The sequence below is a fragment of the Panthera leo genome, chromosome A1 (assembly GCF_018350215.1).
Source record: "Panthera leo isolate Ple1 chromosome A1, P.leo_Ple1_pat1.1, whole genome shotgun sequence".
In the NCBI taxonomy this organism is placed as follows: domain Eukaryota; kingdom Metazoa; phylum Chordata; class Mammalia; order Carnivora; family Felidae; genus Panthera; species Panthera leo.
In genome coordinates, this window is record NC_056679.1 from 192219127 (window position 1) to 192247118 (window position 27992).

Below are 27992 nucleotides of genomic sequence, written 5' to 3' on the forward strand. Positions count from 1 at the left end.
AAATTGCCTGCTACTCTAAGGAAACACTGACCACATAAGCTAAAAACGTTCAGGAAGAAAAGAACCAGAGGTAGAATCGTGGACAGGACCAGGAAGGAAAGTCTGGATGGGAAAGTCTATGAGCAATGATATAAGGGCCGGGATAACAGAAGATAGAGAAAAACAAATTCTCCACATAGTAAGTGATCAACAATGTGTCCACATAACAGTGATGCCCAGAGCATTAGAAAGTGGGAAGTAGGGGCACCTCGGTGGCTCAGTCAGTTAAGCATCCGACTCTGGATTTTGGCTCAGGTCATGATCTTGTGGTTGGTGGGATCGAGCTCCCCGTCAGGCTCTGAACTCAAGTGTGGAGCCTGCTTGGGATCCTCTCCCTTCAGCACTCTCTGCTTCCTGCCCCTCCCCCACTTGCACACACACATGCACACACTTGTGCGCTCACTCTCTCTCTCCCTCCAATAAACTTTAAAAAAAAAGTAGGAAGTAGTGGGGAGTACTGTTATATGAAAGGAGCTAGATTAAGGTGGGCATTGGATCAGGTAGCAAGGTTTGATCAGTGCAGAAGGCAGACTCGGTCTGCAGGGAAATCTATACGTTATAGAAATATCTGGAGTGTTAAAAAAAAAAAATACTGCTACCTCTGAAAGGAGAGAGGAGGAAAAACATGGATAAGTTATACAAAATTAATTAATTTGTGAGCAAGAATTGCGTGTTTCCTGAGCCCTTACATGGTGCCAGGAATTAGGCAGGGAAAGATGACTAAGATATAGTCCTTCTTTGGCCAAATAATGACACATGTGGGTAATGGGACAGCATGAAGCTATTAAAAAGAATGTGGTAGTTCTTAAAGGAACTATAACAATCTCCAAGTTTGCGTGCTAAGTGAAAAAAGCAAGGAGCAGAATAAGCATGTACAGTGTGCTGTTTCTAAAGAAGAGGGGGAGACTTACATGTTTATATTTACACAGACAAGCTCTGGGTGGATATGCAAAACACTGGTCACAGAAGGTGTCTCTTGGGAGAATTAAGGGACTGGGAAAGAGTGAAAAAAGACTTTTTACTATGGACACTCTTTGATCTTCTTGTATTTTATATCAGGTACACATATTGCCTATTCAAAAATAGTTTTTAGAAATTTAAAAATAAAACTCCGTTCTTTTTCAAAAGAGCTCACCATTTCAGGTCATGGATCCCGTATCCTAATGTTAGCTGTTTCAGTCAACATGTAAACTTAACCTCTACAGGAGTACCTTTCCTGCATCTAGATTCACCAGAATATATAGTGATATAATAGTTGATGAATTTCTCCTCCTTGCCTGCCCTCAGCAGCAACAGAAACAATAAAAATGCGAAAATGAGATCTTCTGGTCCATGTAACCTTTTTGTCCACCTGAATTGCCTACTTTCTGCCTTCCACAGTATAGGATACCCACATCTTAAGTTTATTATTTTTTTTTAAATTAATCTCTATGCTCAACGTGGGTCTGGAACTCACTAGACATCTAGAGTAGCAGCCTCCCATCAACTGAGCCAGCCAGGCGCCCTATTTTTAAAAATCTGATTTGATTTGATTTTTTTTTTATAGATAACCACATTTTTTAATGCACCAGCCCCCTACGGGACAGCAACATTTTCTTAAGCTAGGGAAGATGAAGGAAGTTTTTAAAAAGAGGGGGTTAAAAGGCCCAGAGTTTGGCCGAACGGGCTTTTCGAGGCTCCTACTTGAAGTGCGCATTTCCTCTCCGCTTTCAGGAGATGTCCTAAAACCAGAAGGGCGTTTTTGTCTCCAGTCCACACAGACCCAAACTTTTTCTCTCGTCACGTGCCTGGCCCGGGCCAGTCGGCTGCTTCGTAACTCGATCACCGAAGAGCTGCCAGGATGGGCGGTGCAGTGACAGCCAGCAGCCGCTTAGGTAGGGGCTGAAGGCAAGAGAGGGAAAGCCTGACCTGTGACCTCCGCGGAGCTGGGAATCGGCCCGTTGCGCAGGTGAGTGGGACCTGCTGGGGAGGGCAGCGGTTTGCCAGGGTCAGGACGCATCGGAGTTCACTTAAAGGCAAAGAATGTTCTGGTCACCTCTGCTGCCTCCCTGGCCTCTCCACTTACCCTACAGGTGAGGTTTGCCTCCGACCAATGTCCTGGGATGTTTTCTTAGGGCGGAGTCCCTACAAGCCTCCCGCTAAGGTATGCATCCTCTGCCTTTGTACCATTCACCTCCTCAGTGGTCTTGTTTTTCTAGCAATTGACAGGCAGGCCTGTCAGATTGGACTGGGTTTGGCTTCACAACCAGGTGAATAAAGGAGAAGCTCTCAAGTCAGAACTTGAAAGGGCAAAAATCCAACGGGAAGTCTGCCATCAAATTGCTTCTCACACAGCTCCCACAACTGCCATCAAATTGCTTCTCGAACCTGCCAGGATCACCTGGAAGGCACGCAGCCCGTTTTAAATGTCTTAAAACTGTAAAGCGCCAAGAAATGTGTGTGAGCTGGGAGTGGGCAGCCACGTCAACGTCAACGCTGTCTTGTTGCAACGTCCTAAGTAAGGATTTATCAACAGCTTCACAATTACTAGCAGCTAGGCAGTACCTCTGGAAGGATTCTCCCAAGCTCACTGGGTGAGAGGGTGCAGCCAGTGTGTGTAGATGGGGGTGGTGTTCAGGGTGCTCACACAGGCCCTCTGGGGCTTCAGGCAAGCAAGACAGGATATAGACTGTGGTTTGCTTCAGTTTTATGTGCAATTCCAACTAGATTTCTCTGGTTACAATAGCAAGATTCAATTCAGTTTGGTAAAACAGGAATGCTCCAAGCATCAGCCTCTGGCCTTAGAAAAGGAAATGTTGGGGTGCCTGAGTGCCTCAGTCAGTTAAGTGTCCAACTCTTGATTTTGGCTCAGGTCATGATCTCACAGCTCCTGAGTTCCCCACTCCTCACTGACAGTGTGGAGCCTGCTCGGGATTTTCTTTCTCTCTCTCTGCCCCTTCCCCAAGTGCTCTCTCTCTCTCTCTCAATAAATAAGCTTAAAAAAAAAATTTTTTTTAAGAAAGGAAAGGCCTTAGGACAAGGACAAGGAAAAGGGGCTGATGTATTTAATAGCAAATGTTAGACACCTTACGAGAGCAAAAAACAATGCTTTTTATTCAATTCCCCTTCTTTCATTTATTCAACAAATACTTCCTGAGTATCTGTTTGGTGCTGCAGATCTCACAGTAAACAAAGGCAAGCTCATTGTCACAGGCACGCAATCAAGTGGGAACAGTTCACTCAAGGGGTGCAAGTCCCCTGCAGCAAGCAAAAGCAGTGAGAGGAACACTTGTAGAATAATCCAGATTCACGGTTTTTTTGGCTCGGAGCTTAACCTTTTCCTTCAGGCATTTCATCTTCTTGAATGCATGTCTTTTCATCTGGAAAATCCTCACTTGCATACAGACATTGCTCTTAGCAGCTCCCTAGAATCTTCCTCACCAGAGGCTTTAAGCTGTGTAAGTACATTTCCGGTCAGTGTCCTCAGTCCTGGAGGCAGACTGCTCAGCTTTTCCCAAGAATACGAACAGCCCCGCTGAAGTAATGGGCTAGTTCTAGTCCTGTCCGTAGCCCTCTCCCAGTGTCATTTCCCACTCACACAGGAGAATCTGTGTTATTCCAGACACACATGCAGTGTCCGGCAAAGTCTCAGGAAGCCTGGATTTTTCCAGAAACTGTATGGAGTTTGAAACAAGCCAGTTCTGCTACAGAGGCCTATCTTCTTGGCTTACAAAATAGAAGGGGTAGATTAGGTGATCAATGAGGTCTTGTTTCTTTTTTTCTCCTCTAAAAGTAAATAATTCTAACAATTTCACAAGATGTCTACAAACGAACGGTACACAGTCCTATAAAGATGCTGTATCTTATACCTAGAAAATGGGAGCACTCATCAACCATGCAGAATATTCAGGGACCTAGAATCTGAGAGAAAATCTGAAAGAATCAGGCAGCAGATAAAACTTAAACAATCTCTGCCTTTCCCATTCTTCTGCTCAGATTCTCAGAGGTCATGAACATCAGCTGTAGCCTCACTGTTATCACTTTCCTAGGCTGGAGATTCTGCAGTAAGAAGCTTGCCTAGTCAGAATCATCTTATTTTCAAAAGAACCATACTTTAAGAGTATCTAATTTGGATAATCTCACAATATATATCAAATTCCCTTTAAAGCGAAATCAATTCATTGTTCTAAAGTAGAAGGATAGTGAATTAAATATGTAATCATTGTGGTTGATTTTGTTTGCCAGAATTTCTAACTTGACCACGACCATTGGCAAGCAACGTTAAGGAATGTCTTTGGTTGAAGACACATCGGCCTGCCATGTTTGGGGTCTCTCCTAGAACCTTTCTGACAGACTGTGTCCACTTAAAACTGAAGGGGCGCCTGGGTGGCGCAGTCGGTTAAGCGTCCGACTTCAGCCAGGTCACGATCTCGCGGTCCGTGAGTTCGAGCCCCGCGTCAGGCTCTGGGCTGATGGCTCGGAGCCTGGAGCCTGTTTCCGATTCTGTGTCTCCCTCTCTCTCTGCCCCTCCCCCGTTCATGCTCTGTCTCTCTCTGTCCCAAAAATAAATAAAAAACGTTGAAAAAAAAAATTAAAAAAAAAAAAAAAAAAACTGGAAACATGTCTGCTAGCGTGTAGAGAGACACAGAAGACAAGCTGCTTTGGCATAAAATAGTCCACAGAATGTGGGGTTGTGTAGCGTAGAAGGGTCAACCACCTAGACAAGTATCTTGGGAGATAGCATGTGGGCATAGTAGCCTAGCCAAAGAACAAATGGCCTGCTGGGAAATGTTTCATTGCTTCTAGTGAAATCAGAGGTCAACAGTTAAATGCTGTGATTCCTGCAGCCAAAAAGGGCTTTCCCACCATCAGAAGGTAAGCAGTCACCTTTCCTTTGGCCAGAAGGTTTACCTGGAGCAGAGGGTTCCCAGGTCCCGCTTATATATCAGCCCCTAATCACTCAGGCCAGCCACACTCAGTTTCCATAACATGGATACATTGGGCGTCAGCACTCTGCCTTTTGGAATCAAGCAGGGCTGCCTCCTCCCAGGGTCAAGGTCTCACTGAACAGTCACCCTAGGCTCTCTTAGTTTTTGTTTTTAATTTTAATATCTGGTTCTGTTTATTTATACTTTATACCCAGTCTCCATCTCAAAGGAATTTGAGATAGCTTCCAATAAGGGATATATACAACAGAATGGTTGCAAATAAGTAAAAACTGATTAGAAACCACCAGGCATTCAATAAATACCTTTCATACTGTTTTGCATTGTGATCTGTAGAGAAAAGAACCAGCTGCTTTATTGCCTTTGCTTTGCTTTGGGATCATGTAAAGCTGTTAGCAAAAAAAAAAAGAAAGAAAGAAAAAAGAAAAAGAAAAGAAAAAAGAAAGAGGCAGAGACAGAGAAAGAAGAAGAAACAGGGCACTAGTTCTTAATCATAGTCACCTTTAATAATCTAACGAAAGCTATGAATCTTTCTCTCCTGGAAAATGCACACGGAAAAATTGGCATACACTTTCAGGGGAAACAAAGACTTCTCAAAGCCTTTCAGAAATTGAAATTAATCTGATTTAGAGAAGTGGAGAGCTAATTACAGGGAGAGCTAATTACCCTACAAAGCTTCAATACAATGTTTCCTACGAATGGGCATTGAATTTATTTAAAACTTTTGGACAGTTCTGTAATTTTCTGAATAGGTAAAATATAACTTGTGGCACAGAATTCAAAAGGCACGTAGCAAACAGATACCCTTCCTCCTCCCCTGTCCCCCTAGCCGCCCAGTTCACCACCAGAAGCCACGATTGTAACCGGTTTCTTAGATATTCTTCCAGCAATAGTCTAATATTCTGTGTATTATTCTGTGCTTGCATTAACAGCACACACACACACACACACACGTGCATGTGTATGTTCCACACATCGTTTACTGGCTACAAATGTTTCACTACTGGACGTTCTATATAGTTTATTTCACCAATCACTACTGATGGATATTTAACTTGTTTCTAATCTTTAGCCATTATAAACTGTCACACGGAACATCTTTGTACATACATCATTTTTATACAGGATTATATGATAGAAAAAAAATATCCCAAAGTGTAATTGAATATGAAATTTAACTCTGAGCTTACTGGCAGTCAAAGCAAAAAGGCAGAGATCAGGGGACCAAAATGGATTGCCTAAAATTTGTTTGCATTTTACAAAAAAAACTTACCATCGCTTTCAAAGAGGAAAACTGTACATTAATGTCTTTGTAGGAATTTATCATCTGTATCCTCATACGAAGTATGTTGCTTCTTTCGGAGAACTAAATAATGGAGTAGGGAATATTTCCAATGGCAGTTTTGATATCCATGCGGTAGATTCATACATCTATCTTGATTTTTTTAAGTTTTTATTTAAATTCCAGTTAATTAATATACAGTGTAACATTAGTGTCAGGTGTACTATATAGTGATTCAAAACGTCCATGTGCTCATCACAAGTGCCCTCCTCAGCCCCCATCATCTGTCTCCCCCATCTCCTGCCCATCTACCCTCTGGCAACCAGCAGTTTGTTCTCTATAGTTAAGAGTCTGTTTCTTGGTTTGCTCCCCCCCCCTTTTTTTTCCCCTTTTGCTCACTTGTTTTGTTTTTTAAATTCCACATATAGGTGAAAATATGTGCTATTTGTCCTTTTCTGACTTATTTCACTTAGCATAAAATTCTCTAGCTCCATCCATGTTATTGTAAATGGCAAGATTTCATTCTTTTTTATGGCTGAATAATATTCCAGTGTGTGTGTGTGTGTGTGTGTGTGTGTGTGTGTGTGAGAGAGAGAGAGAGAGAGAGAGAGAGAAAGAGAGAGAGAGAGATATCTTTTTTAAATTAATTTTTAATATTTTATTTATTTCTGAGTGTGTGTGTGTGTGAGAGAGAGAGAGAGAGACAGAGCGTGAGTGGGGGAGGGGCAGAGAGAGAGGGAGACACGGAATCCGAAGCAGGCTCCAGGCTCTGAGCTGTCAGCACAGAGCCCAATGCGGGGCTTGAATTCACCAACCGTGAGATCATGACCCAAGCCAAAGTCGGACACTTAACCGACTGAGCCACCCAGGCACCTCTCACACCTTCTTTATCCATTCATCAATCAACAGATACTTGGCCTGTTTCTATAATTTAGCTATTGTAAATAATGCTGCTATAAACATAGGGGTGCATGTATCCCTTTGAATTAGTGTTTTTGTATTCTTTGGGTAAATACCTAGTAGTACAATTGGTGAATCATAGGGTAGTTCTATTTTTAACTTTTTGAGGAACCTCCATACTGTTTTCTACAATGGCTGCACCAGTTTGTGTTCCCACCAACAACACGTGAGGGTTCCCCTTTCACCACATCCTCGCCAACACCTGTTGTTTCTTGTGTTATTGATTTTAGCCATTCTGACAGGTGTGAGGTGCTATCTCATTGTAGTTTTGATTTGCACTTCCCTGATGATCAGTGATGTTGAGGATCTTTTCATGTGTCTGTTGGCCACCTGTATGCCTTTGGAGAAGTGTCTGCTGATGTCTTCTGCCCGTTTTTAATTGGATCATTAATTTTTTGGCTACTGAGTTTTAGAAGTTCTTTATATTTTTTGGATACTAACCCTTTATCAGACATGTCAGTTGCAAATATCTTCTCCCATTCCATACATTGCCTTTTAGTTTGGTTGTTTGCTTCACTGTGCAAAAGCTTTTTATTTTGATGTAGTCCCAGTAATTATTTTTGCGTTTGTTTCCCTGGCCTCAGGAGACCTATCTAGAAAAAAGTTGCTGTAACCAATGTCTGAGAAATTACTTTCTTCAAGGAAAGCAAAGGCAGTAATCTCATGGTTTCAGGTCTCACACTTAGGTCTTTAATCCATTTTAAGCTTATGTGTGTGCATGGTGAAAGAGAACGGTTCGGTTTCATTCTTCTGCATGTTGCTGTCCAGTTTTCCCAACACCATTTGTTGGAGAGACAGTCTTTTTCCCATTGCATATTCTTTCCTGCTTTGTTGAAGATTAATTACCCACGTATAACTGTGGGTTCATTTCTGAATTTTCTATTCTGTTCCATTGATCTTTGTGTCTATTTTTGTGACATTTATCTTGATTTTCTTTTTAAGTATGATCTGACTAAAACCCAGCATTCCTTGGATAAGCTAAAATGAAATATAAGAGGAAAAGATTCAGTTTTGAGGTTGGAGACCATATGTCTAAGAGTACAGAGAAAACCTTGGCATTGTCCTCCTCTTAAGATTTCTTAGGTGTGTCAGATCTCCTGATCTACTCACTTAGTTCAGGTCCAGACCTCTAGCCCAGTACTTTCCATATGGACTTTGGAATGATGGGTTTATGTATCTAAACTGAAAGTTTCTCATTTATCTTTACATGTCCAGGGTTCCTTGCACAAAATAAATTCTTCATAAAAATTCCTGAAAGGAATGGATGAGCTTCTAAAGATCAAATTAGCTTTGCAAGCTCTTGGAAAAGATAATGGTGAGACTCTTACTTGTAAGCAAAGTTCCCCTGGTATGTTAGTTTTGAAAGCTTAACAGACAAACCCCAGTCCCTCCATTTCTTTCCCCAAAGGGATGGTTAACTCAACAGGGTCAATGGAACCTTTCCCATTTTGTCACAAGAACTGAAGAGGGAAATTCATGGTGATAGGAAGGTTCTACCTGTCTGCAAACGGTTTGCAGACATTTAGATCCCCAAGTCTTTCTCAGCTTAAGGTGCTTCCTTTGACATTTGGTTCCTTATCATTAAGACACTTGACAGGCTTAGCTCCAAAATGGTATTAGCACCACTTCCTTCCTCGTGCTAAGAGATCTGTGCTTTTCAGAACTCCAGGCAGCAAACTGCCAGATTAAAAATAACCCTGGATCGTCAAAGAATCTTATCACTGGGCAGAGGGTGGCTTCTTGGAATGGGCCCTTATCCACATTGAGGATGTGGAGCGAACTCGGAATCGGGCCAACAGGAATTGCACAGGACAAGTGAGAAAACTTGTTATTGAAGGGAGAGGTCAACGGAATCCTTCTTTTTTTTTCTCAGTTAATTAACATACAATGTAGTCTTGGCTTCAGGTGTAGAACATATGTATATATGTATGTATATATACATATATATGTATATATGTATGTATGTATATATATATGTGTATACATGTATACATGTGTATACATATACTTCTTAATCCATTCATCAGTTGATGGACATTTGGGCTCTCTCCATAATTTGGCTATTGGGTTTTTTTTTAGCGTTTGTTTATTTTTGAGAGAGAGAGCCAGACAGAATGTGAGCGGGGGAGGGGCAGATAGAGAGGGAGACACCGAATCTGAAGCAGGCTCCAGGTTCTGAGCTGTCAGCACAGAGCCCGACTCGGGGCTCTAACTCTCAACCACGAGATCATGACCTGAGCCGAAGTCAGACGCTCATCCAACTGAGCCACCCAGGCGCCCCACTCTGGTGCCTTTTCTTATGTCAGAGGCTGTCTCACTGACTGGGTATCCAATGTCCCAGTTTTTCTCCTCAACAGACCTTTCCTCGGAACTAATTGCATCCCTGCTGCGTAACATCATCTCTTGGAGATGGCAAGCGGCTTACATTTCACCTCCTTCTGCTGTCCTAACTCCTTAACCCCCTAAAGGCACTTCATAGGTCACTGTTCTCTCTTCCCTTCTCCAGCCTAAGTAATCTATAAGAAGTGTGAGTCAAAGGGAAGCAGTATTTCCTAAGGACATAGCTGGTAAACGTGCATCCAGAATAATAAAACTGAGTACAATCAAACACAAAAGAATAAAATATCCTTAAAGATATTGGAAGCCGGGCTCTGATCCTGGCTGTGCCTTCTACAAACTCTGGGAAGTCCCCTGGCCTCCTTTATCTAGGTTTCTTCACCCTCGTCACATGGCAGAACCAGATGATCTGTAATGCTCTTATTTATGTATGTATTATGTATGCATGTACGTATGCAGTAACCTCTACGCCCAACATGGGGCTCCAACTCACAGCCCTGAGATCAAGAGTTGCGAGCTCTACTGACTGAGCCAGCCAGGTGCCCTGTAACGCTCTTCAGCTAGAAATAGTTATGACAAATACAGTCATAGTTATGACAGTATTTGGCAGGGACCATAATCAGTGTTGGTGAGGACATAAACAAATTAGAGCCCTCATACGTTGCTGTTGGAAATGTAAAGTGGTGCAACCACTTTATAGTCCCAAAAAGGTTAAAGTCACCAGATGATCCAGCAATTCTTCCCCTAGGTACATATCTGGGAGAAATAAAAACATACATCCATGCAATAGCTTGTCCTTGAATGTTTATAGCAGCATTATTCGTAATAGCCACGAAGTGGCAACAGCCCAAATGTCCATCAACAGATGATTGGGTAAACAAAATACGATCTCTCCATGTAATAGAATGTTACTTGGCAATAAAAAAAAAAAAAAAGAAATACTGATACATGCTACCACCTGGATGGACCTTGAAAACATGCCAAGTAAAAGAAGTCGGTCATAAAGGGCCACATAGTGTATGATTCCATTTATAGAAAAAAGCCCAGGATAGGCAAATCCATAGAGACAGAAAGTGGATTAATGGTTGCCTAGGGCTGGGGTGGGGGTGGAAGGAGAGAGGGACTGGAGATTGATGACTGAAGGGTGCAGGGTTTTTCTGTGGGCTATGAAAATGTTCTAACATCAGTCCTGGTGGTGAATGCCCCACTCTGTGAATATATACTAAAAGCCACATGAATGTACACTTTCAATGGGTAAATTGTATGGTATGTGAGTTACATATCAATAAAGACATTTTTTATTTTGAGTATAGTTGACACACAGAGAACAAATACAGTTTCAAAGTCCCATCAGCCTCACTAGCAGCTCATGCGATCAAACTTTTGGTTTGTTGCGCTGCCGATGGGTGAGAAATAATCTCTCGTAGTTTCAGTTCACCCTTCTCTTATCATAGGGGAGGTTCAGCATCTGTTCAATTCAAAGTCCATTTATATTGACTTCTTTTTATCATCTACTAAATTCCCATATATATGTGTATACACATATGTAGATTTAGGTCTGTTTCTGGACTTTCTAACCTGTTATATATGTCTGCCTACTGATAGGCTAGCACCACATTTGTCATTATTAAAGCTTTACAATAAAACAGGTGGTAAGACACTCAACAAAGTCAAGCTGGCTGGCAACTCAGGCCAAGTGCAATCCCCAGCCACCCCCGACTGCCAAATCCAGTCACTGTCCAGGCTGCCACGTTCCCAGAGAAGTCATGGCATTGTTTCACATATGGAGAAACGCTTTTTAAGTTCATCACAAAAACACTTCATCAGAATGCCAAGATAATACTGGAAAAGGCCAAGATTAGGAAATGCATTCAGAAGGGCACACAGTAGTTGCAAGAACACATACCAAAGATGCAAGCCATCAGGAAAACCAAGCAATTTCTTGAGAATAAAGGCTAACGTTGATGCCGTGGCTGCCTGAGACCAAACTGTAGTGACCATGAGCAAAGGCAAGTCTGTGGCAGGTGCAGTTGGATCACGGCTGCCATGCTGGGGAGTATGAACGTGGACAAAAGATTTCTGTCCGGAAGGATCTTAGATATTTTGAGAAAGAATGAGAGAGAGAGAGAGAGAGAGAGAGATCACTCACATTCACATAACTTTTATTCCAGTATATTGTTATAACTTTTATCATTGTTGTTGTTGATCTCTTCCTGTGCTGAACTTGTAAATAAAGCTTTATCACAGGTATGCATGTATAGGAAAAAACATAGTATATAAAGAGTTCAGTACCACCGCGGGGCCTTGCTCAGAGCAGGACCCAATGGATGGTGCTTACTTAGTTGATTAAACATGAGTTGAATTTCATCATGTTGGTGATATCTCCCCCAGTTGGTAGACTTAGGGAAGTACTGTCCTGCAGCAGTCAAAACTTCCAGCTTCAGTTTTCTGCCAAGAAGAGGGAATGGGAGTAGGAGTGAGTGAGAAGACGTTTTCCGGGGCCAGCCTGTGCCCCATACACCTCAGGTGATTGCTGCCAGTTTTTATCTCACTCTCCTACCATTATCCTGACCAACTCACAGCACATGGCATACCTAGCCAGGGCTGGCAGCAAAGTCCCTCAGAAGAATCACCTCGGGAACAAGTCTAAAATGCAGGTGCCCAGGCTCCACACTAAGAAACCCTGCTTTAGAGTGTAGCCAGGAAATCTGGGTTTCAGCAAACCTCTGATGACTCGGACATAGGAGTTCCTGAGATACATCTAGGGAAACATTGGCCCAGTGAACCAGACCCTCTGCTCGATTCATCCACGCTACATATGCTAAGCACCTACTCAGCGAAGGCCCATGGAAAGCTACACAGAGAGCCTGTTCTCATGGCGCTTACAGCTTCCCAGCAGAAATCACATGAGTGGGATACCCTGTTCTTATTCCCATTTCACAGCTAAGGAAACTGAGGCCCAGAGAGGACATCTTGACCACGATCATAAAACTAGTAAGTGATAGACACATCTCTGACATGACCTTGAGGAAGGTATCAGATTTCAAGACTGGCTGCCTTAACAATTCCTATATATAAATACACAGTTCGTTTCTGGTCTGAATGCTCCTGGCAAACCTAGTGTCCTGGAGACGTTGAATCATTATTACAGTTTGCAAAATGCTTCAATTTTCGTCGGCATTAAAACTGCAGCCCACGTGTGTGGTAACCTGACTTCCGGAGGTTGTGTAAGCTGTCCCAGCCAGCCAGGCAGAGTCCTGGCTTCAATCCTGGCTCCTTGGGGCTGTGGGCCATTGGCAGTTAGGATACTGTGGAGATGTGGAGGAAAGATCTATTCTGAGTGAGACAGGGTTGTGCTGAGGCTGGGAGTGAAACTATGCAAAAGAAGGATTAGTCACAGCCCATCTCTTGGAAAGCTAGTTCCACGCAGATCGAGTCCCCCATTGCCTGCTCTCTGTGATTCATGTTACCTATACCCACACCAACTCAGTCTCCAGAGGTGGAGCCCAGACAGAGGTTCTCTAACTCCCCAGGTGACTTTTAATGAGTACCCAGCATTAAAAATCACGTCTGGTGGGGCACCCGGGTGGCTCAGTCAGTTAAGCTTCTGACTCTTGATTTCGGCTCAGGCCACGATCTCATGGTTAGTGGGAGGAAGCCCCATGTTGGGCTCTGCACTGACAGTGTGGGGCCTGCTTGGGATTCTCTTTCTCTCTCTCTCTCTCTCTCTCTCTCTCTCAAAATAAATAAATAAACTTAATTTTCTTTTTTCAAATCAGGGCTAGCCATTCACCTTGACTTTCTTCATTCTGTACTTGCTTGGTTGCACGTGAACATGACATCATAACTCACGGGGTGCTTTCTTATTCCAGATGAAGGGAGAAGCCGGAAGTATGCGACAGGAGAAGCCCAAACAGGTAAATGCCAGCACCACCCCCACTTCCCCAAGCTGGGGAGAACGCAGCCCGTGACTCTTTCCATATCTGCAGGTGCTGCATATCTGAGGTCTCCCCCAAGGTTTAGGGGTAGCTGACACATTGGTGGTGGTGGTGCTCATTTCAGTAGCTGAGCAGAAACCCTTGGACTTCAGGCTGCCATGTAACCGTAGCCCCTTTGCCTGTGAGAGGGAGCAGGACCGCATGAGAGTGGCCCAAAAGCCCGCTAGCTGTGCTCCCATTCCCTCTTGGCCCCTAAGAATGTCCCGTGCCTCAGGCCTTTGAAACCACCCCTTTCTGTAACTGCTCCAGAGACAGGAGAGGCCCACTGGGGGCTAGAAAGTGGGACTGGGAAGCGGCTCTCGACCCCAGCTAACTTCTGCACTTTACAGAACCCTTTGGGCTGTTTCTATTCTGTTCCCTTGGGCTGCCATAGAGAGAGAAAACACCACAACTACTGAAAAAAAAATGGCTAAGCCTATCATGAAGTTAAGGTTTTATTTTTTTTAATATGAAATTTATTGGCAAATTGGTTTCCATACAACACCCAGTGCTCATCCTAACAGGTGCCCGCCTTAATGCCCATCACCCACCCACCCCCCATCAACACTCAGTTTATTCTCAGTTTTTAAGAGTCTCTTATGGTTTGGCTCCCTCCCTCTCTAACTTTTTTTTCCCTTCCCCTCCCCCATGGTCTTCTGTTAAGTTTCTCAGGATCCACATAAGAGTGAAAACATATGGTACCTGTCTTTCTCCAACTGACTTATTTCATTTAGCATAATACCCTCCAGTTCCATCCACGTTGTTGCAAATGGCAGAATTTCATTCTTTCTCGTTGCCAAGTAGTATTCCATTGTGTATATAAACCACAATTTCTTTGTCCATTCGTCAGTTGATGGATATTTAGGCTCTTTCCATAATTTGGCTATTGTTGAAAGTGCTGCTGTAAACATTGGGGTATAAGTGCCCCTATGCATCAGCATTCCTGTATCCCTTAGTAAATTCATAGCAATGCTGTTGCTGGGTCATAGGGTAGATCTATTTTTAATTTTTTGAGGAACCTCCACACTGTTTTCCAGAGCGGCTGCACCAGTTTGCATTCCCACCCAAAATTTTTTTAATGTTTATTTATCTTTTGAGAGAGATAGGGACAGAGTGGGAGTGGGGAAGGGACAGAGAGAGAAGGACACACAGAATCTGAAGCAGGCTCCAGGCTCTGAGCTGTCAGTGCAGAGCCTGACGCAGGGCTCGAACCCACGAACTGTGAGATCATGACCTGAGCCAGTCGGATGCTAAATTGACTGAGCCACCCAGGTGACCCTAAAATTGAGGTTTTTAATTTCATTTAGCTTGATCTGATTACACTGAAATGAAAAATTCCTAGTGAATCCGGAAAAGTTCATGAAAAGGATCCTCTGAATACTAAAAAAGGAATAAAGGCAAAGTCCAAGTTAAATGTCTGGCAAGCTTGAGGGCGACCTTTCAGTGGCCTATTTAAAAGAACAAGTTCCTCTGATTGGTCCTGCCCATCAAGCCCTCCAGGAGAGAGGGAAAAGTTTACTTCCAGAGTTCAAGACCCTGAGGACCACCAGCGCTTCAAAAACTTTTCACCAGCCGTGGAAAATGATTTACTTCTTCTTGGTCTTCCGATTGGAAGTGGGATGGGGTACGCTGTGAATAAATAATCCAGTGCAGGTTCAGATTGCTGTGAATGGGTCAGTCAAAACAAGCTGCTCCTTCAGATCTCCAAAGTCTGGATTAAAATGTAGTGTCCCTATGGGATCGGCTTCCCCCAACAGCACCCCCCTGACCCTGTGTACGTGGTACAAGTCACAAACTGCAGATAAGCTTCAGGCACATACCTGTAGGCCACCATCCAGTTCTGTCCCATGAAATTTAACCAGACTCCATCTGCGCTTAGATCTAGAATAGAACATGTAAAGGACGTTTGTAATTTCTGTCCATGGTACAATGGAAATTGGTGACACACCTGACAGCCAGTATTTTTCCCTCTCCAAATCTGGCACCTTGTTTGGCCATCAAGCTTGCAATGATCTGTCTCTGCTTTAGACTTTTGGAGGAGCATAGGTAAGGGACCAGTGGTTGCCAAGGGTCTGTTCTTTGCCCCTAGAACTTCTCATTATCCTGTCCCACTGGCATCCCAGGCTAATCTCACCAGAAACAGAGGCCTTATTAAAAGTCAAAACATGTGTTCGTTCTTTTCTTCACAAGCAAGAGGGTGATGGGGATGGGGAAAGAGGCCTGGCCCATGAACACAGTGAAGTCCCTATGCCCTCATCACAGACTGCAGATCTTTCTGTGATGGCTGACTCAGCCTTGCCTGCCTACTGGAATTAGTTAGGGAGGTTTCAGAAACATAGAAGCCCAGGTCTCACCCTGGAGACTCTTAGGAAATCAGCTTGCAGAGGAATCCGGTCATTGGGATTTTTTAAAAGCTCCCGGGTGATTCCACCGGATAAGTGATGGGCATTTCTGTTCCACAGAAGGACTGGTGATGAAAGCCTACCACTGCGGGAGGCTCACCTGACCCTCTCGGGGTGACAAAACTGTTCGCTAGTTTCTCTGGGGTCAGATTTGTTCTCTTCCCTCCCCCAACCTTGAGTTGTTATTTTTATAAACACACCCAAATATAGCCTGAGAGCTCTTGCTCAGGAAGAACCTCCCGTAGAGGCTGGGAAAAGGTCAGCCGATGCACCACGCTGACGTGGTGGAGATCCTGATCCCACATCATTCCTGCCAGGACTGGGTAGCAGCTCACTACTGTGGGCTGTGACTTCTGCCGGGATGGTAGGAGGCTTGCTGGGGCCTCACACTTTTCTTGTCCTCCTCTAGGAGGAACGCATCTGGGGCTCCATGAAGAGGACGGCTTTCATCCTGGGCTCTGGCCTTCTCTTGCTTGTGGCCTTCTTGAACTCGGTCTCAGGGTAAGTCTACACAACCAGCTTTAATTCCGGAGCTGGGGGCAGGGTGCTGCTGGTCTGGAGGCAGAGCATGGAGTAAGGAGCTTCACCCAGAAACCTGAATGATTTTTCTCCCAAGGCAACTTCAGAGATTTTGGGATGCTTCTGGCTGTTTTCAGCAAGCCCAATGGGAGAGGCTCCTGTCTACATTCGAAGGGAAGGAGTGGATCCTCTACATTATAGGTGAGGTTCCCAGACCACCAGTGCTTAGGGCTTGGGTACATGATTATAGCTTAATTCTTTTTCTGTTGTTTTCTTCTCTATTTTGAGATTTCTCAGCTCTTTATTCCAAGGAATGAAAGACTTACAATTTAAGACAGTGTTAATCCCAAAGAGTGCTAAATTTGTGGGCAATCTGTAATGGATGCCTAAGGACATCTAAGAAAAGAACTTGAGATCTCCCCCTCCCAAAATAGAAAAATAAAAAAAGAAGTGATTTGTGTAAAACTGAATGCATGTTTAGAGTAATAATCCTGCTTCTGGATGTCAGGTCCACAGCACAGAGAGCTGCTCTATATCCTGTGAGACTATGTCCTTGTATCTAGTGAAATCTAGCTCTCAGGGCTTGACAGCATGTGGTCACTTAATCAATATTTACCGGCAGTGTGAATGGCGGTCAACCAGCCAAAGAAAAGGTATCATTTCAACATAGATATTTATAACAGCATTGTCTGCGATAGTGAATGTCCTCAATGACGCATTCATTCACTCAAATAATATTACTGTTAGTCTGTGCCAAACTTATATGGAGGATATAGAGGTATTTAAGATGAAATGTTTCCCTCATTTCAAAAGCTATGTCATAGTCCAGAAGGGGAGATTTAAAAAAGTGCCAGCTGTCACAAAGCAAAAGTACAAATAAAACATCCCTGACAATTTTTTTCCAGCTGGAAGAACTCTGAAAACAGGCTAAACATTAACTATGACAGGTTCAATGCAATCTTATGCAGTCATTGAAAAGAACGATGCAGATTGCAAACGTACATGGGGAAAGTGGTGGTGAAACATTTGATATATTTCTGTTGCAGTGATAGGAAAACTACCTTTCACCCCAATGATACGCAAATACCAGGGAGGTTAAGTATTTGCAATTTTAAGTGTTACAACTGGAAGAAAGTTCAAGATCTTCTCTTGTTGGGGCTTTTATTCCATATCCCTCAAGGAGCTTTTGGATTCGCAAGCAGGCAGCCACCCTGATGGATGGCCCACTAGGCAACTACCGACCTAACATTTTTTTTCCAAAATAAGAAAGCTTGTTATTTCTGAGAATAAAAGTAAATACATGTTCAGTGTTAAAAATAAAAATCAGACAATTCAAATAAGCATGAAGAAAATGAAACTCACCCAATCCCATACCCAAGAAATAACCACAGTTAATATATAAGTATAAATGTCTTACATATTGGATATATGGTTGAACTTTTAAGACACCATTTTTTTTTTCATTGAATAGATTGTGGACATCTTTCCATGTCAGTTAGTATAGACCAACTTATTATCTTAAGCTGCCTCATCTAATCCATTGTATACAGATACTCTTCTATTTAGTCCATTCCCTATAAATGGACATTCAGGCTCCTTAAGTGTTCTACTAGGATTTTTTTTTTTAATTTTTTTTTAAGGTTTTTTATTTATTTTTGAGACAGAGAGAGACAGAGCATGAATGGGGGAGGGGCAGAGAGAGAGGGAGACACAGAACCGGAAGCAGGCTCCAGGCTCTGAGCCATCAGCCCAGAGCCCGACGCGGGGCTCGAACTCATGGACCGCGAGATCGTGACCTGAGCTGAAGTCAGACGCTTAACCGACTGAGCCACCCAGGCGCCCCACGATTTTTTTTTTTAATGCGGTAAAGGATGTGTGTATGGATATATGTGTGTCCTTTTTTCTTTTTTCCTGTCTCTGTTACACTCGCTTTTTTTTTTTTAATACCTCCTGATACTGTCAAACTGCTCTCCAAGACATTGTGTTAATCATATTTTCCCACAGTGCTGGCCAAATATTTCTCAGATCCCACCTGCCACAGGCACTGGGTTTCTGGTGGCAGCAAGAAGGGTACTGGAGGAGTGGTACAGAGGCATAGAGTTAAGTAAAATGTCCTTGCCTCTTGGGACATTTAGAAGGAAGAGGCAAACCATGGGCAGCATTAATAGCACAAGAGTTAGGTAACATTGTACTGTCACTCCAATAACTGCCAACAGGGGGGACAAAGTGCTTGTTTGTTCACAGTTGGATATCAGAGATACTTGGAATGACTTTGCCAGGAAAGTGGGATGTGGATCCAAAAAAAAACCCGTATCTAAATTTTAAATCTTGATCAGCATTTTTGAAAGTATCCTGTAGAACATCAGTGCTGTGGGATGTGAATAGGTGGGGTGGCCATACAATTTATCATCCAAATAGGGACGTCTGTGAGAGTAAATGAGGCACTGTTAACAATTATGCTAGACTGCTAGATGTAAACTGAAACTATCCTGGGCAGACAGGGATGCATGGCCACCCTATTCTTAGGTGGCCTGAGAAAACAAAAGTTCTAGGGTAAAAAAAGACTGGGAAAGGCTGAGTTTAACAAAGTCAAATAGGTTTCTCCACTGCAGGGATTTTTAGAGCCGTTGGCACGTTAGTCTGGACCATGGCTCTCCAAGAGACTTAGGTATGAACGCTGTTTAATCAAGGAGGGCCTTGAGAGATGAGTTTTCCACTTTGGGAAATGCAGACTGGATTCCTGAAGTCCCACTGCTCGGTTAATAGGGATTAGGTTCCCAACTGACTCCTGGTCCAGTGGCTCATTGGGAACTGAATCATACCAGGAGCTCCCTCTGTTTCTACCTTCCTTCAAATTCATAAAGGGTTCAGTGGGCACAGACTCCCAGATGTCAACCTAAATTTATTTGTAGTTTATTTATTTATTATTGTATTATATAGGTTATACATGTATTATAAATTTTATTTATATTTAACAAATTTTTGTGTTTTTTTTTTTTTTTTTTTTGTCTTCAACTACCTAGAAGGTTGTTGTCCCCATTTTACAACTAAGACAATAGAGACACTCCTTAAGTGACCTGGCTGAGTTCCCCCAGCTAGTTGGTCACCCCAGGACTAAAGGTAGGCCCTATGGCCCGGAGCTTCAAGACCTCCCTGGTCAGGGACTATCTACAATGCAGCCTTCGTCACCATCAAGCTCGTGTTCGGTTAATACATGTGCTGTGAGAACCTTAATTGTTCTGATTGTTGCCTTCTACTTCCCAACCTTAGCTACCATCCTAGTACCTGCTCTGCTTTTCTGGAGCTTCAACGGGCTTCTGCTGGTGGCTGACACAGCCAGAAAACCGAACTTCATCTCCCGCTACCGAATTCAAGTTGGCCAGAATGAACCAGTAAGTGTTGCTGTGGCTTCTCTTGGTCAAAGCACAGAAAGCAAGAGCTGAAGCCACACTGAAAATTCTCACTGCAGGGATGCTTGGGTGGCTCAGTCGGTTAAGGGTCTGACTCTTGGTTTCGGCTCAGGTCATGATCTCGCGGTTCATGGGTTCGAACCCCACATCGGGCTCTGTGCTGACCGTGCGTGGCGCCTGCTCAGGGTTCTCTCTGTCCTTCTCTCTCTGCCCTTCCCACTTCTCTTTCTCTCTCAAAATAAATAAATAAACTTAAAAAAAATTCTCATTGCAGGCCCAGGAGAGAGCATGGCCACTGTGAGCCAAGTTATTGTGCACAAGGCTTCCCCAGCTGAGAAGCTTAGAGAGAGGAAGTAATCTGCCCCACTTCTCAGAGCCAGCCAGGCAGGACGAATGTTCCAGTCTCCTGATTCCCAGCCCCAGCTCTGTGCCTGCCTGCACTGCCCCCAGAGCACTGCCGTCAGCATTTTGGGAACCAAAATGATGGGGTCAGCTTGGCACTGGGCTGAGTGCAGAGGTGTTAGGCAGCCCCCCACCTCGGCCACCCGAAGCAGGGATGGTGGTGGCTGGAGGCTGAAAGCGCGGATGACAGCTGTCATGAGTGAGGGACACAGCTGCTGAGACAGTGGCTAGCCCACTGTGAACAGAGGGTTCTGAATGTGTGGGCAGTGGCTGGATTTTAAGCAGGTCCTTCTCCCCAGTCATTTAACTGCTGGTGCGTAGCAGATCCACAGTGAACAAGGCCTGGACTCTGCTTATGAGGAACCCCTGGCCCGGTAAGGGAGAGAAGACCAGTACACACATCTTTGACTTACACACCATGGGAAATGAGCCCCACTGTGCCCGGAGCCCAGTCACCCCCTTGGTGCTTTGACAACCTCCAAGAGCCTTTTCTTGTGCAGTGGGGAGCTGATTCTTAAACCCCGGGTTCTTTGTCCAGTTTCCACCCAAAACACATTCTGGCTCCTTTCCCGGAGAAGACAATTATCTTTTAATTAGCTGTCCAGGTGCCTGGGTGGCTCATCTCAGCATTCAGGGCATTCTGCCCCAGCCCAGCCCTCCAGAAAGCAGAAAAATAGTGCCCCGGACCCAGGCTTTCGGAATAGCCCCTTCCTGAACCAGGGCTGCTGGCTGGGCTTACAACCCCCCTCACTGGACACAATAGCTGCCAGCCAGCCGGGGGCCTCCCCCGGATCCAGCGTGGCAGGCATGGACCGGAGCCTATCAAAGCCAGTGCTTGGCTGTCGAGAGCCCTTCATCTGTCAGACCATGGCAGTCTCCTTGCCAGGCACCATTGGCTACAGGCTTAGGTCTTCAAGGCCAAGTACTGTAATAGCCTTCATGGGTCAGATGATCAAACAGGCTCTGAGGTGGGACATGGGTAGACGATTCACGCTCAAGCTCTCTGACCCAACTCGTACTCTTAACCACGAGGCCACATCAGCTGTCAAGAGTATTACCTACCATGACGACATTCATTGTGACCGTCTACAGTGATCGGAGAGGCACACAGGGAAGGGCGGGTTGCATTTTGCAGAAGCCGAGGCGCAGAAAGGTGCAGTGACTAGCTCAAGGTCAGAGCGTCACTAGGAAGCAGAGCCAGGGCGTCGTCTCACCGGACTAGGTCCGGAGCTCCCACCTCAGGCGCACAGCTCCCCGCCCCTGCTTGCTCTCTACTCTCCTGGATGGCCAGTCCGAAGCTCCTCCTCCCTCCTCACATCCCCGACTTCCTACTTCTCTAAGTAAACAGGGGCAAGCCGAAGAGAGATCCCACAGACTTCCCCACTCCAGCTTCGCCTTCCACCTGATACAACAGGTGCACTCTCTTTGCTTCCGTTGCTAACCCCTTCCTCCCCTCTCCGAGTGCTACGCCCTATTACCTCTTGTTTACCTCAGGAAATTTCTCCTTTCTCTTCCCTTTCCCCCTCCCTCTCCTAGGCTCTTTCCCTCTGGATTATTAAACATGCTGTAATTTTTCCCATCTTAAGATCCAACCAAAGCAAACTCCCTTGCCCCCATCCTCCAGACTCAATACCACTCCTATTTCTGCTCTCCTTGGCAACCAGCCTCTTTGAAAGAGTTGTCTGTATAGTTTCCAGTTCCTCTCCATCCGCTTTCCTCCCCCCCCACCCCCGACATTTTGTAATCATGAAAAAAACTGGAAGCATAGACACAGAAGTTGAAAAAGCAGTACAATGATCACTCATTTACACACCGCCTAGCTCCACCAATTCTAAATATTTTACAGGATTTGCTTTATCTCTATGTAAAAATATATAGCTATGTATGCATCTATACTTTTTAGCTTAACCATCTGAAAGTAAGTTCCAGACATTACAAAACTTCACCCTAAATCCTTCAGCCTGTATCTCTTAAATAGCCACAAACCTTTATCATCTTGCGTCTTCTTTGAACCTCCTCTGGTGGGGCCTTCCCCACCACGGCACTGTTTCGCCTAAATAGCTCTCAGCAGGTGGGCTTATCTCATCAGAACTAGTGGGCCAGTTATATCCTTATTATATCTTCTCATACCTGGCTTTTCCGGCCCTTCTGGTTCCTCTTCCCCCTGCCCCTCCCCACCCCAGCCTCCTACTGCTGAGTGTCCCAGGGCTCGGGCCTTGCTCCCTGTCTCTGTCTTCATACCCTCACTTATCTGTTCCAGTGTCATGACTTTAAATACAATCTATATGCCGACAGCTCACACATTTCTGTCTCTAGCCCGGAACTCTCTTCTGAATTCCAGGCTCAAGTTGCCAAATGCCTCTTTGACATCTCTACGTGGATGTCTAACGGACATCTCCAGTCCAACATGTCCCCAGGAGAATTTCTGATCAACCCCTCAAAGACTGCTACCCACATCCTCCCCAGTCTGAGTTCATGGCAATGCCTCAATTTCTAGTTGGTCCTCAACTACTTTCTCTCCCTCATACTCCACATCCGATCTGTCAGGAACCATGTTGGCTCTATTTCCAAAATAGTTCCGGAATCCAACCACTTCTCACTACCTCCACTGCCACCACCCTGGTCTGAGCCATCACTGTCTTCTGTCAATATTACCGCAATTGTCATTGGTCTCCCTGTGTCTATTCTTGCTCCTTTACAGTCTGTTCCCAATACAGCAGCCAGAGGATTCCTGTAAGAGCTTGTCACTTGTCTTCTCACAGTGACCGCCTCCCCCTCCCCATTTCCCTTGGAGTAAAAATCAAAGTTTCCCAATGACCTGCAAGGCCCTATCTGCTCTGGCTCCTCCCCACCATTTTGGCCTCACCTCCTACTTCTCCCCACCTCACTCGCTTGCTCCTCCCCAGACAAGTATACCTGCAATGTCCCTGAGAGCCTTTTCACCAGCTGCTCCCTTGGCCTGAAGACTCTCTTCCCCAGGTATCTGTTTCCCTCACCTCCCTCATCTCTTTGTTCAAACCTCACCATCTCCACAAAGCTTACCCTGACCGTTCTATTTAAAATTACTGGTGCCAGGAATATAAACTCAATGAAGAAAGCAATCTTTGTTTTGACTATTGCTTCCTTCCCATGCCTGCGACATAGAGGGTGCTCAGAAGTATCGGTCAAATAAATGAAGGAGCAAACAGATGTGACACACTCCTCTTGGTCGAGGTTTCCAGAAGAGGTATACGGCTTCGTCTAATGGTGCTCTCAAACCAGGCTGGCCAGACCTGGTTTCACCATGGGATGGAACTGAAAGCATAGAGAGTGGATTCCAGTCAGTCAATATATGCAGTGCCTGCAAAAGTTAGAGGAAGAGGAAGGCCTGAAGACTGAGGATCACTCTGAACCCAGCTTTACCTTGCAGCTGGAACCCCTCCAGCTCACAAAGAGAACTCAGGGAGAAATCCCTTATGACCAATCTGACACTAGCTCCTCAGGACCTGAGAAGTGACCTGTGGTCATGGGGCTATTCCTGGGAGCCCCAGTGCTCTGAAGAAGGCAAGGGTCAGGGGGTTACTGATTCTTGCACAAATGCTTCACTCTGGGCCTTGTCTAGGGGGCTGGGCCACATAAGGAGGCAGAGGACCTTGATCTCTGCATTCTGATCAAGCCTTCCTGGATGAGGAGGGGCCCAGAGGCTGAATAAGAATATCAACCTGAGAGCTGACAGCCTTCTCCAAGCACCCTAGAGGCGCCCTAAGGTGCCTGTCAGGAATAGGTGGGGCCTGGCCAGAGAAATGCAGAGAACAGCGGTGACAGTTGCAGGGAGGAGAATGCAGGCTCAGGCCTAGGAGACAGCTACCGGGAAGGGAGTTTCCAAAGGCAGGCGTGTTGCCAGATGGTTCCACCTCAGGCCTTGGCAGCAGTCAGGGGCTGCCAGCTATGGCCAAACATCATGCCTAGCATCCACCCTGAGTGAGGGCCTCCTGTGAGCGGGTCACAGTACAGCCTACTTTCTAGAAGGGAAAGACCTACTTCTCACACTCTTGTCCATCTCCCTCCTTCCTTCCCTGATGCAGGTGGACACCATGAAACTACGCCAGTCTATGCGCACAATTCTCTTCAACCAGTGCATGATATCTGTCCCCATGGTGATCTTCCTCTATCCCATCATCAAGGTGCGGGGAGACCCCTACCGCCGAGAGCTACCCACCTTCCACTGGTTCCTTCTGGAGCTGGCTATCTTCACTCTGATTAACGAAGTCCTATTCTACTACTCACACCGGTGAGTGGGGCCCTGCCGGAGCACAGCTGGCTTCTCCCTCTCCTAGGGCTCACTTTTAAGGGAGGAAATGGAGGCCTCAGAATTGTAGATGTAGGACCACCACCACCGGGCCTCAAAAGCTTCTTATTAGTTAACATGGAGACATCTCTTTGTGCCACAACTGACAAGTTGCAACAAGTGAGAAATGTCCAGAAGAGAGCCTTCTGCATTCATGTGTGCAGCAGGGCACTTTCATTTCCTTTTTGAATCCTTTGTGGGCATCATCCCCACCATGGCTGATGCAACTGAGGTAGGGAGAGGCAAAGTAATCCAAATGATGCAGCATAAGAGGTGGGGGTAGAGCTCGAAGGCAGGTCTGAGTGCCAGTCCAATGTGTTTGCAACTTTGCTCGATAGGTAGAACTCCTAGTTCCTACCTTTGGTTTCTCATGGCCTGGTGGGAAAGGGAAAAGGGAGATTGGCAGATTATTAACTTAACTATTTTCCCAGGCTCCTTCACCACCCAACATTGTACAAGAAAATCCATAAGAAACACCATGAGTGGACAGCTCCCATTGGCGTGATCTCTTTCTACACCCACCCTATCGAGCATGTGGTCAGTAGAGTTCTGCTCTCCCCAGAGGCAAAGGGCAGAGGGCCCCAACCCCCTACCCTAAGGTCTCCTGCAGAGAATTAGACATTGGCCCTTTCTCTCTTCTTCCCATTCAGCAGCTACCATTTATTGTTGGCCTGGCCTATGGTAGGCTATGTGAGATGCCCAACATAACTTATCTCAAACAGTTAATTACTTGTCCCAAAGTTATAAAGCTAAATGACGCGGGCAAATCAAGGTTCTGCAACTCTTTCAGCTTCTCCAGATCTGAGTCAAGGAAGTCTTGACTGGGGCAAAGTAGACACCCTGGGTGACACCCTGGGGCAAAGTAGACACACAACTGGTCCCCTCCATCTCTCTTGGGGCAAAGTAGACACACAACTGGTCCCCTCCATCTCTCTTGGGGCAAAGTAGACACACAACTGGTCCCCTCCATCTCTCTTGGGTCCACCTTCAAACAGCCCTACCCTTACAGGCCTCCAACATGCTGCCAGTGGTACTGGGTCCCATCCTAATGGGCTCCCACTTATCCTCCATTGCCGTGTGGTTTTCCTTGGCCCTCATCTGCGCCACTGTTTCCCACTGTGGCTACCACCTACCTTTCCTGCCTTCACCTGAATTCCATGACTACCACCATCTCAGGTAAGGCCTCCTTCCCCACTGTGGGTCCCTGGGCAATAGCCTTCACCTTCACCCCTGAGGCTTCTAGTAGAGACCCTGATGTCTCAGTTTAAACGTGCCAGTGCTAGGTGCGGCTGGGTGGCTCAGTCGGTTAAGCGTCTGACTCTTGATCTCAGCTCAGCTCTTGATCTCAGGATTGTGGGTTCATACCCCGTGTTAGGCTCCATTGGGGGTGGGGGGAATGTGCTGGTGCTAGTGAAGGGAGAGGTCTGGAGGTTGGGAAAATAATGACCATGCTGGACCTAGACCTCCTTGCTCTTTTCCTTCTGACACCAGGTCTTCCAGCAGCTGTGTGTTTTTAACCTCTATTTAGGTCCTGGACCCTTTGAATATCAAACGTAAGCTACAGACACTGTCAAAACAATGCATGTATGCATAAGAATCCTGTATGCAGTTCAAGGAGACTTGTGTGCTCTCTGAAAGCCTCCAGGCTTTTTCAAGTGTGGTCAACAAACCTCCAGCACCATAATCACCTGAGATACTTTGATAAAATGCAGGTTCTCGGGTTCCACTCCAAATATGCTGAATCAAAGTGTGTGTGTGTGTGTGTGTGTGTGTGTTTCAGGGGGAGGACTTGGAAATCTGCATTTTAGTGAGTGTTCCAGGGGATTCTGATGGAGGTGGTCCCTGAACCTACCTGGACAAGCCAAGCTCTGCCACAGGTTGACTTGAGTATTGGACTCACATAGAGAGCTTTTCAAAGGCAGATCATAGATTTTCAGTCCAGAGCGGCCCCAGGATGTGTGCAACTCCCTGGAATATTCCGATGTAGGTGGTCAGCATGGTTGGGAACGGTTGTGGGTTAGGGGGGCCTAGAAGTGTGTGAGGCTGACGCAAATGAAAAGGAAGTCAGCGCACCGACCTCCAGCACCTTCCTCTCTCCAACAGGTTCAACCAGTGCTACGGGGTGCTGGGGGTGCTGGACCACCTCCATGGGACTGACACCATGTTTAAGCAGACCAAGGCCTACGAGAGACACAGATTCCTGCTGGGCTTCACTCCACTGTCTGAGAGCATCCCGGATCCCCCGAAGAAGATGGATTGAGAGAGGGCCCAAGTGCCACCTTGGCTGTCCCCCTCAGTGGACTGCTAAGGTGGCCCAAGGCGTGCTGATTGTATCTAACTCGCTCCTTCAGCCATGCAGTTTCTTTCTGTCTTATTTTACAGGTTTATTTATTTTTGAGAGAGAGAGAGAGAGAGAGAGAGAGCATGAGCAGGGGAGGGGCACAGAGGGGGACAGAGGATCCGAAGTGGGCTCTGTGCTGACAGCAGTGAGCCCCACGTGGGGCTTGAACTCATGAAAGGTGAGATCATGACTTGAGCTGAAGTTGGATGCTCAACTGACTGAGCCGCCCAGGTGCCCCAGCCATGCATTTTCTAATGACAGCATCACTGTGGCAAGGGGAAGCACAGCTTCCCGGAAAGGTAGGGCCAAGGATGGGGCCAGGGCTCCCCCAACAGCCTCTGTTGTCCCTCAACAGGACCAGGAATTGGCTTAAGGGGGAGAAACAAGAAACAGCTCCCCAGAATGGAGGCCAGTGAGAAGGAAGAAACCACCTTACTAGGGCTCCGGGCAAGTACCCCGTGGTCCTTTGCTGTGGAAAGGGAGAGGTGAGACCCCGGGTGACTTTTTTATGGCCTAGGCAAGACACAAAGAATGCAAAGGTGGCAGTAAGACTGGAAGCCACTCCCAACTCCAGAGAGAGCTCCTTCTGGTGCCAGGGGGTGAGAGAACCAGAAGGTATTGCTTTGCCCCTTCCTGCACCAAAAAGCTTTTCTTATACCCTACTCTGGTCAGGGCCAGGACACCCCCATTGCCAACACACACACACACACACACACACACACACACACACACTGAGTCAGCCAACAAAGGCCCCATTTCAACTCTGCTCCACTACAGACATCATCCCTCTATGAAAAGAAAAATGCCAATCAGAGAGAGCCCCTCCCTGGATTAAAACTGAGATACCTGGGGCGCCTGGGTGGCGCAGTCGGTTAAGCATCCGACTTCAGCCAGGTCACGATCTCGCGGTCCGTGAGTTCGAGCCCCGCGTCAGGCTCCGGGCTGATGGCTCGGAGCCTGGAGCCTGTTTCTGATTCTGTGTCTCCCTCTCTCTCTGACCCTCCCCCGTTCATGCTCTGTCTCTCTCTGTCCCAAAAAAAATAAATAAAAAACGTTGAAAAAAAAAAAATT

At 45.7% G+C, this 27992-nt stretch overlaps 1 protein-coding gene across 2 annotated transcripts; it reads left to right on the forward strand.

The window, feature by feature from the left end:
• Window positions 1-1800: 1800 nt before the first annotated feature.
• Window positions 1801-26997, forward strand: FAXDC2 (fatty acid hydroxylase domain containing 2). 2 transcript variants are annotated; one of them, XM_042948495.1, is made up of 9 exons: window positions 1801-1987; window positions 13416-13460; window positions 16332-16423; window positions 16539-16642; window positions 19712-19833; window positions 24318-24523; window positions 25012-25117; window positions 25590-25756; window positions 26684-26997. In XM_042948495.1, exons 2-9 carry the CDS (start codon window positions 13416-13418, stop codon window positions 26838-26840), a joined length of 999 nt encoding a protein of 332 aa, XP_042804429.1. In that variant the 5' UTR covers window positions 1801-1987; the 3' UTR covers window positions 26841-26997. The 2 variants fall into 2 exon arrangements, with proteins under 2 accessions (XP_042804429.1, XP_042804428.1); XM_042948494.1 differs by lacking the exon at window positions 1801-1987 and adding an exon at window positions 2117-2182.
• Window positions 26998-27992: the final 995 nt, after the last annotated feature.

Excerpts from the sequence above, each read along its gene's own strand:
- FAXDC2 (XM_042948494.1), top strand. The coding sequence starts at position 2,132 with ATGTCCTGGGATGTTTTCTTAGGGCGGAGTCCCTACAAGCCTCCCGCT. Across the intron at positions 2,183-13,415 it reads CCTACAAGCCTCCCGCTAAG|ATGAAGGGAGAAGCCGGAAG; the intron begins GTATGCATCCTC and ends TTCTTATTCCAG. Across the intron at positions 16,424-16,538 it reads TTCTTGAACTCGGTCTCAGG|GCAACTTCAGAGATTTTGGG; the intron begins GTAAGTCTACAC and ends TTTTCTCCCAAG.